Source organism: Trichechus manatus, unplaced genomic scaffold (assembly GCF_000243295.1).
Source record: "Trichechus manatus latirostris isolate Lorelei unplaced genomic scaffold, TriManLat1.0 scaffold00092, whole genome shotgun sequence".
NCBI lineage: Eukaryota > Metazoa > Chordata > Mammalia > Sirenia > Trichechidae > Trichechus > Trichechus manatus.
The window spans coordinates 6,724,676-6,734,162 of record NW_004444028.1 but is presented as its reverse complement, the minus strand read 5'-3'; the positions used below and the strand labels follow the sequence as shown (position 1 = coordinate 6,734,162).

Below are 9,487 nucleotides of genomic sequence, written 5' to 3'. Positions count from 1 at the left end.
GGGCCTCCCCTCCCTCGCGGTCTGCCCCGGGGCCGCCCCCTCCCTCACGGTCTGCCTGGGCCGCCGCCCCTTCCTCCGGGTCTCCTCTGAGGCCGCCCCCCACCCCCTCTTCGTGTCTCCCCTGGGGCTGCCCTTTCCTCACATTCTCCTCCAAATGCCAGCGTCCTCAACAATTATCTGATCTGGAACCTGGTGCAGAAGACAACCTCCAGCCTGGACCGGCGCTTTGAGTCTGCACAAGAGAAGCTGCTGGAGACCCTCTATGGCACCAAGAAGGTGGGCTCTCGGACTCTACCCCATTTGCTGGTCCAGCCTAGTTGATGCTTCACACCTACCATGGGCCACGTGCCATTCTGTCTCAGGGTGTAGTTGGAGCGCAGGACTTGGAATCAGCCTACTTGGCTTCCAGCCTCAGCCCCTCCAGTTTTTCAGTCTGTGGGACTTTGGGCGTGTTACCTAGCCTCTTCTACTCCCCGTTTCCTGGTCTGTAGAACAGGAATACTCTGTGGTGGTGTCATGAGGATTAACTGGGTTAATGTAAGTTGAAGCACCTACCCAGTGTGTGATCTGCATAGGCAGCCAGCTTTGATGAGGACAGTGAAGCAGATGGTGACTGAGTGGTGCCGTTCTTAGTTTCAAGATGCCCCATTAAGTGGGGGAGGTGGACGTGTAAACAAACCCACTACATTTTGGGGTGATGGGTAATCTCACTGAGTGAAAGACTTTCTTTGTGCTATAGGACACAGGTGCGTACAACATAGGAAGGGCTTCCCTGAGGAGGTGACATTTGAAAAATGAGTTCACCGGGAAGGCAGGAGAGAAGGGCATTCCAGGCAAAAGGAACAGAATGTGCAAATTTCTCGAGGCCAGACAGAGCACGGTGGCTTTGCTTGTGTTTGCTCAGTCTGAGCGTGGGCACAGGGCAGCAGAAAGGCTGAGGTTGGAGAGGTGGGCGTGGGGCAGTCCATGAAGAGAACTGAATGCTCTGCTAAGAAGGTGGGCCTTTCAGGGATGGGAACCATGAGGTGCTTTAAGCAGAGAGTACCATGGCTAGGTTTACGTATTAAATGGTCTCTCTGGCGGCAAGCGGAAGAGAGTGGGGGACCTGAGAATGGAGTCAGGGTGTCTAGTTAGAAGGCATCTGCAATCTTCAGACAAGAGGTGATAGTGATCTAGGGCAGGACAGTGGCAATGGGGTGGACAGGAGAGATTATTTTGATGCCGGTGTACATATAGACTGAAGCCCTGGTGGCGCAATGGTTAAGAGCTAGCTTGCTAACTAAAAGGTCGGCAGTTCGAATCTACCAGCCGCTCCTTGGAAACCCTATGGGGTAGTCCTGCTTTGTCCTGTAGGGTCGCTGTGAGTTGGAATTGACTCAACAGCAACAGGCTTTTTGGTTTGGTACTTACAGAAATTGGTGATGGATTGAATATGGGGTTAGAGATGGAGCAAGCTGGGAGGACTCCCAGGTTTCTGGTGCGGGGAACTGGCTGTAAGACGGGGATGTGGAACTGAGCAAAGAAACTTCTGGACCCTGCTGGGCCTCTTAGAAACGTCATTGGAGGAGAGCACTGAGAAGAGCTGGCAGCACATTTGTTCTCCTGAGGTCTCGCTGCTGGTGTGGCATGCTGAGACATTGCCCTTCATTTTCCTGGGAGGCCGAGGGAGAGATGGCACCCCAACCCCAGAGCCGAGAGGGGCTAGCCCCAGAGACAGAAAGGCCTTCCGACCGGAGGACAGAGCTGGCTCTGAGAAGCCTGGCCCTTTGTCCCCTGACAGTCCTGCACGCCCAGGTGGCAAACCTGCATCTCCAACACAGATGACGCCCTTGGCTTCGCTCTGGGCTCCCTCTTCGTGAAGGCCACATTTGACCGGCAAAGCAAGGAAATCGTGAGTCTCCAGGCGTCTTCCAACAATAACCCTTGTTTTGTTTAAAATTCACTGTTCATTTATGCGTGTACACATAAGGAAAAAAAAAACTTGTAGGAAGTTCATCAACAAATTAACAGTGGTTGCTTTGGACGGTGAGATTATGAGTAGTTTTTTTGCGTTTTAAAGTTTTCTGTATTTTCCAAATTTTTACAATAAGCTTATGCTGCTTGCGTAACTAGGAAAGAAAGTAGATGTATTTATTGGGTGATGATGATGGATACATTTAAAGTATTATCTACAAAGATGTTTGTGGTGAAGTTGTTTGTCAATAGGGAGAAATGAAAACAATTTGTATGTCCAGCCATAGGGGAATGGAAAAATAGTGGTTCCAGTGGATTATGAGGCAGCTTTAAAACTGATGATAGATGAGGTGGGAAAAAAAAAGGGCAGGTTACCAAAAATATATACATTGTACAACATAATTCCATAGTATGTATCTGGGCAAAGAAAACCCTGGAAATAGATGATCAAAATGATAAAAGAAGTTATCCCTGAAATGGGTTATAAATGACATCTATTCTCCTCTCTCAGCTCTTACCAATTTTCCGAGGTTTCTACTATTAATGCTTTCTTTTTGTAGTCAGAAAAAAATCAATATAGTGTATTGAAATTATATTAATTAACTTATTGTCAAGTAAAATCTTAATTCATTCGGAAAAAAGCCACCCACCATCCCACTTCCTTCCTTCCCATCCTCCCCAGCTTGGCCTCATTTCTGGAGTCCGGGCCCTCCTCTGTGCTCCCTTGCGGGGATGCGGCAGGGCTGCCAGTGGGTGGGGGAGGAGTGAGGCATTAAGTGCAGGTGGGAGGCTGACTTGTGCTCCTGGTCTCCAGGCAGAGGGGATGATCAGTGAGATCCGGACAGCTTTTGAGGAGGCCCTGGGACAGCTGGTTTGGATGGATGAGAAGACCCGCCAGGCAGCCAAGGAGAAAGTGAGCTGTGGCTGGGGTTGGGGCGCCATCTTGAGGTGGGGATGGAGGATAGTTTTATTGGGAGCTTAACCAGTAAACGGAGCCCTGGTGGCTCAGTGGTTAAGAGCTATGGCTGCTAAACAAAAGATCAGCAGTTTGAATCCACCAGCCACTCCTTGGAAACCCTATGGGGCAGTTTTCTTATGTCCTATAGGGTCACTATAAGTCAGAATCGACTTGACGACAGCGGGTTTTTAACCAGTTAACCACTGGCCTTCAATTTAATTCTGATTCATGGCGACACCTTGTGTGTCAGAGTAGAACTGCCCTTCATAGGGTTTTCGATGGCTGATTTCTTTGAAGTAGATTGCCAGGCCTTTCTTCCAAGGTGCCTCTGTGTGGACTCGAACCTCCAACCTTTCGGTTATCAGCCAAGCACGTTAACCGTTTGTACCACCCGGGGACTTCTGAAGAGGGTGAAACCCTTAACTTGGTCTCTTCAGGCAGACGCCATCTATGACATGATTGGCTTCCCTGACTTCATCCTGGAACCCAAGGAGCTGGATGATATTTATGACGGGGTGAGTACCTCTGCTCAGCGGTACTGAACTTCAGCTTTATGGAGGCAGGGTTCTCTGGGCTCAGTAATGGGGTACAAGCACTGAGAAGGAAGGAGGAGCTTGTGGGTTCTCAAGTGCCAATTCTGTGCCAGGCGGCAGCTGGACGACTGCACAATGCAATGCTTACGAGCCACGGATTTGGAGTCAAGCCTGAGTGAGATCCTGTTTCCACCCCGAAATAACTATGTAACCTTGGATAAGTTACATAATCTCACTGAACCTCAGTCTCTTTACCTGTAAAATGGGGATCCTGTTAGTCCCGTGGAGCTTGGTGGTGCAGTGGTTAAGAGCTCAGCTGCTAACCAAAAGGTCGGCAGTTCGAATCCACCAGCCGCTCCTTGGAAACCCCATGGGGCAGTTCTGCTCTGTCCTATAGGGTCACTAGGAGTCAGAATCAACTCAAGGGCACACAAACACCACCGCCTCATAGGGTTGTTGCTAAAAAGAGTCAGCGTATAAAAAAAAATACCATCTGCAACAGAAGTGCTCCTTAAACGTTGGCAGTTATTATTTCTTATCCCATATATGTGATGTCATTTAATCATTGCGATAGTACTGTGAGGTTGGTATTTCACTCCTACCTTATGGCTGAGGGAACTGAGGCTCAGAGAGGTGCTAATTAGCGGCCAAGCTGGGACTGTCAGACCCTTCAGCGTGTCCTCTGCATGCTCTCTCCTTCTGTCACTCTCATAGTATGATGTCTCTGAAGATTCCTTCTTCCAGAACATGCTGAATTTGTACAACTTCTCTGCCAAGGTGATGGCTGACCAGCTCCGCAAGCCTCCCAGCCGGGACCAGTGAGAATCGGGGGGCCGCAAGCATTTGGGGCAGTACGAGAGATGGGAGGAGGTTTCCGGGGCTGGGGGTGGGGGTGGCAAAACATCCTGGACCAGAGGTGAGAGGGGCGTTGGGAGGGTCAGGACCATCTGAGCTTCAGCCTCCCTGTCCCCCAGGTGGAGCATGACCCCCCAGACGGTGAATGCCTACTACCTTCCAACCAAGAACGAGATCGTCTTCCCTGCTGGCATCCTGCAGGCCCCCTTCTACGCCCGCAACCACCCCAAGTGTGTCTGAGGCAGGAGGAGCTGGGTGCTGGGGGCCTGAGCCTGCGGGCGAGCTGGGAGCAGGGCTGGAAGCGGGAGTCCGAGGTCTCCCTATCACGTCCTCATTCAGTATGCTTTGTCACCAGGGCCCTGAACTTTGGTGGCATTGGAGTGGTGATGGGCCACGAGTTGACACATGCCTTTGATGACCAAGGTAGGGCCCGTGGAGTTGTCCCTCAGGACCAGAATTCCCAGTGGCCCCTGCAAGGCCTTGGGTGTTGGGGGCTAGGCCCAAAAGCTGTTGAGTCTGTGGACCAGGGCCGATGGGGCCCTCCTGCCCAAAAGGGGTGAGGTCTGTCTTGGCGGGCTGCAAAGGTGAGTTCTCTCCAGGGCGTGAGTATGACAAGGAAGGGAACCTGCGGCCCTGGTGGCAGAATGAGTCCCTGGCGGCCTTCCGGAACCACACGGCCTGCATGGAGGAGCAGTACAGCCAGTACCAGGTCAACGGGGAGAGGCTTAACGGCCGCCAGACGCTGGGGGAGAACATCGCTGACAACGGGGGGCTTAAGGCTGCCTACAATGTGAGTGGCCTGGCCAGCCCTCTGGTGGCTGTCCAGTGGCTGAGGCCCAGCCACGTGGTGGGAAAGGGGCTGGGTGGAGGTGGGCAGGCCCTGATGGCCTTGCTGCCTGCTGTGCCCGGCCCAGGCTTACAAAGCGTGGCTGAGAAAGCACGGGGAGGAGCAGCAGCTGCCGGCTGTGGGGCTCACCAACCACCAGCTCTTCTTTGTGGGATTTGCCCAGGTACTGCCAGCCCTGGGAAGCCTGGGGTCTGCCCTTCTCTCCCACTTCCTCCTGCATGTGGGGTAGGAGGAAGTCTGGGGCGTGCAGGAGAGGGGCCGGGAAATGGGCTGCAGTGGGGGCGTGGAAGGTGGGCTGGGAAGGCCTCCTGCCCAGAGCCTCTCAGCTGGGAGGCGGCCTGAGCAGGGAGAACTCAGCAGGCTTTCACAGATCTCAAAGGGCAAGGCTGCCCTGCTTTAGGGGTGAGGGCTGGGGAGTCGGCCTTTGAACCTAACGTTCCTGTGAGTTAGGGCTGGTGGAGGAAGCTGAAGCTCGGGGAGGCAAAGTGGCTCCCACAGAGCACCCAGGATAAAGGAAATGGCGGAGCTGGGCCTCAGCCAGGGTCCTCTCTAGGTACTTGGCACCGTACCAGGCAGCCTCTGGGAGCTCTGCTTTCCCCCCTTAGACATGTTCATCCTGGCAACCCAATGTCCAGGGCAGCTCCGAAAGGCTTTGAAGGAGTTTGGGAGGGTGGGTGCATCCCCTCCCTTTGCTGACAGGGAAGGGGTTGGGGCAGAGACACTGGCTCAGCCCTCTTGCGGGGTCCCCAAGGCCTGGAGAGAGTGGGGCTAGAGCCCTCCTGAGCTGGGTGCTGGCTGAGCCCTCTCCCGGTCCCCCTGAGTCCTGGAGAAAGCAGGGCTAGAGCCCTCCTGAGCTGGGGGCTGGCTGAGCCCTCTCCCGGTCCCCCTGAGGCCTGGAGAAAGCAGGGCTAGAGCCCTGCTGAGCTGGGGGCTGGCTGAGCCCTCTCCCTGTCCCCCTGAGGGCTGGAGAAAGTGGGGCTAGAGCCCTCCTGAGCTGGGGGCTGGCTGAGCCCTCTCCCGGTCCCCCTGAGGCCTGGAGAAAGTGGGACGGGAGTCCTTCTAAGCTGGGTGCTGGCTGAGCCCTCTCCCGGTCCCCCTGAGGCCTGGAGAAAGCAGGGCTAGAGCCCTCCTGAGCTGGGGGCTGGGGCGGCGGTGGCCTGTGCCCTGGGGATGACTGCTGAAGCAGAGTCTCTGGCCTTGCCCACGCTGGACACCGTATGTTCCCGTCTCTGTCCTGGCCCACAGGTGTGGTGCTCAGTCCGCACACCAGAGAGCTCTCACGAGGGGCTGGTGACCGACCCCCACAGCCCTGCCCGCTTCCGCGTGCTGGGCACTCTCTCCAACTCCCGTGACTTCCTGCGGCACTTCGGCTGCCCTGTCGGCTCCCCCATGAACCCGGGGCAGCTGTGCGAGGTGTGGTAGACGTGGGTGGGGGGCAGAGGCGGTCATCTGTTTGCTCTGGGGCTAGGAGAAGGCAAAGGCAGGCTGGGCCAGGTGCAGCCCGTGCACACCACAGGTGACATGTTCCAGTCCCTCAACCGCCACATTGTGCCTCTGCCTCGGGGGTGCCCCTGCTTCCAGCAGGGCCTCCACCACTCACTGTGACATCTCTCCGTGTCACCCTGTCTGGGTATCCACGTGAAGGAGGCCTCGGGGAGGGGAACCAGCTCCCACAGGAAGGAGTCCACCTCTTCTGGTGCCAGGCTCGCTGGCTTGGTGGCCCCGGGGCCTGTCGTGGCTGCCCACTCTACCAGACAGAGCCTGGGTGCTGTGCCTCCCAGACTTCCCCTGAGACTCGCCCAGCACCCTCTCGGGAGTAGCCTCAGCTACCTGCAGCCCCACCTCAGGGGCTGCCCCCCGTGCTCCCCATGCTGCTGCTCCCCGTACTGCTGCCACCCCCCACTGACAGCCCAGCTGTGCTTGGTTCTCAGTGGAAGCCGAGGGCCTGTATAAACCTGCCTCCTGCCTCCCTGGGCCGAGGGGATGTGTGCACAAGGCATGCTGGCACCTGTGTCTTAGGCCACACGTCTCAGGGGTGACTGATTCTCCCCGGACCAAGAGAGCAAGCAGATAAAGCAGGGAGTGGGAAAGATAGAGTTTATTTTTACATGGAAGCAGGTGGGGAGGGAGGGCCTTGGCCCTGTAGGACCCTGTGCCAATAAACAAACACCCATCAGTCAGCCTGTCTCGTCTTCAGTCCTGGTCTCATTTATTCATTTACGCATCCCACCGCTATTTACTGAGCACCTGCATATACCGAGCATCTGCTAGACACTCTTGACTCACTCACCAGACACAGGGGATTGAGATCTGAAGGCCAGAGAAGACAGAGAGGCGGCGGGCGGGGAATGGGATGATGCTGAATCTGCTTACTGTGGCCATTTCCCCACGGCCGGCTACTCCGCAGCTACTGGTGCGTGCTGGACCCGACAGGGTCTGGATGACTACTGGGCCAGGGTCGGCTTTGAAGTGGGTGACCCGCACTTACCCTGCAGTGGAGGGAAGTCCCGGCCAAGGGAGCATGCCACTCCCTGGAGCTTGAAGCACCAGTGTCTGCTGGCAGCCGAGAGGACAAGCATTTCCCCGCGGCCTCCAGGCCCAGCACTCCCGAGTCACTCCCACCTACACACACTCAGGCGCCAGGCGCGGGGCCTGCAAATGCGGCTGCCCCTCTCCAGCGCGAGGGAGGGAAAACAAGCACTGACGGGACACCTCTTGTGTTCCAGGCCCCAGGCTAGGCGGTTCCTTCCTTCCTTCATTTCTATGCTCATAGGTGTCTTATTTTTTTAGTGTACTGACGACCAGTGATGTGCCAGGCACTGATGATACAAGGACGGATAATATGGTGCCTCCCGTCAGGCTCTCTTCGTGAGCTCACTGAATCCTCGGCAGCCGTGTTTTAGAAGGGCTCTCGTTTCCACCTTACAGACCTAACCTTAGCCACATTATTGCAGACAAACAGACCTCTGCTGGTTGTCTGAGCTCGAATCTGTTACCTAACTTCTATGAACCTCAGGCTCTTCATCCGTAAAAGGAGAACTAGAGTAGAACAATGGAAAGAGTCCAGTCTCGATTGTCTTTAAAACTTGATATCCCCCAAGGTGTGGGAAGGCATGGGTTTGCTGAGTCTGGAAGGGGAGGAGTGGAATGTTGGCAGTGACTGCCGGAGAGGTCCCTGGTCTCTGTGATGGCACTGGTGGGTGTCCCATAGCCTGAATCCTGCCCCAGCTCTTCAGGGCATCAGGCGGTCCCCATAAAGAGCTGCGTGTGGGCCTCTGTCATGTCCCCTGAAGTGCTGACTGCTCAGTGAGGACAGGAAATCGCTGGCTCCTCAGGAGCAAAGCCACCTCTGGACCTCCAAGACCAAGGAGAAGCATGGCCTGAGCCTCTGACCGCACAGCTGCAGGAGGAGCAGCTGGGAAGAGCAGGGCCATCACACCTGGCCACCTGCTGCTCCTCCTCCATGTGACGCTAGGCAGGGCTCGCCCCCTCTGTAGGTCTCAGTATCCTCAGCGGTCTGTCCAATAAAAGGGTTAGATGAGATGATTGGTGAGGACCACCCCAGCTTTCATGTTTTAAGAGGTGGATTGATGGGCTCGGCAAATTCCAGAACCTGACAAGATATTAAGAAGACTTCTAAAGTTTGGCTGTTAGACAGAGGATGGGATTTGTAATATCAGAGGGCATCCGGACTGAGAAAAGGGGCTTGGCAGAAGACGCCTTACCTTCCCTTGACACTGATTTCAGAGGCCAGCTTGGCCCCCCAACCAGAAACTGGACGTCCAACGTGGTCTTCAAACTCCTTATTTTCGATAAAGTCAAGACACCAAATGACAATAAAAATAACAAGCAGCTTTCACTCACTGAGTCTTCGCTTTGCTTAAGCCTGCGCTAAGCACTTTAAAAACACCATCTCATTAAATTGCCACAACTCATTAGTTCTATCGGCATCCCCATCTTATACCTGAAAAAACTTAGAAAAAAGATTATATAACTTCGTGTCAGGACACATCCATTAAAGTCAGGCTGGCACTCTCGTCCACATGTTCTCAAGCACCGTCGTTACAGTCTTCTGACTCATGGCAGACTTTAGACTCAGGCGCTGACACCAGGCTTCTGAGTGGGACTGCCACCAGCAAGAGCACTTCTGTGCCACACAGCTCCCCTGGGCCACGTACATGTGACCAGCAGGCAGCTGCAGGAAGCCTAAGCACCTGTGGAGCTGAAATTAAGCCAGGTCACCCATTGCCACTGAGTTGATTCCAACTCATTGCGACCCTACAGGACAGAGTAGAACTGGGCCAGAGGGTTTCCAAAGAGCGGCTGGTGGATTCGAACTGC

The 9,487-nt window shown here is 55.0% G+C and overlaps 1 protein-coding gene across 4 annotated transcripts in view; it reads left to right on the top strand.

Annotated features, from left to right (window-relative positions):
* The window catches only part of ECE2 (endothelin converting enzyme 2), a 39,048-nt gene extending 32,217 nt beyond the window's left edge, over positions 1 to 6,831 (top strand). For 3 of the 4 annotated variants that reach the window (XM_004382275.1, XM_004382278.1, XM_004382276.1), the window contains 10 exons: positions 162 to 276; positions 1,781 to 1,891; positions 2,768 to 2,866; positions 3,349 to 3,426; positions 4,159 to 4,262; positions 4,419 to 4,529; positions 4,655 to 4,722; positions 4,899 to 5,089; positions 5,214 to 5,309; positions 6,392 to 6,574. In XM_004382275.1, coding sequence (XP_004382332.1) covers positions 162 to 276; positions 1,781 to 1,891; positions 2,768 to 2,866; positions 3,349 to 3,426; positions 4,159 to 4,262; positions 4,419 to 4,529; positions 4,655 to 4,722; positions 4,899 to 5,089; positions 5,214 to 5,309; positions 6,392 to 6,568 — 1,150 coding nt within the window. In that variant the 3' untranslated portion in view covers positions 6,569 to 6,574. Of the gene's footprint in view, positions 1 to 161; positions 277 to 1,780; positions 1,892 to 2,767; positions 2,867 to 3,348; positions 3,427 to 4,158; positions 4,263 to 4,418; positions 4,530 to 4,654; positions 4,723 to 4,898; positions 5,090 to 5,213; positions 5,310 to 6,391 lie in introns of all 4 variants that reach the window. The other variant, XM_004382277.1, reaches the window with a different exon arrangement.
* Positions 6,832 to 9,487: the final 2,656 nt, after the last annotated feature.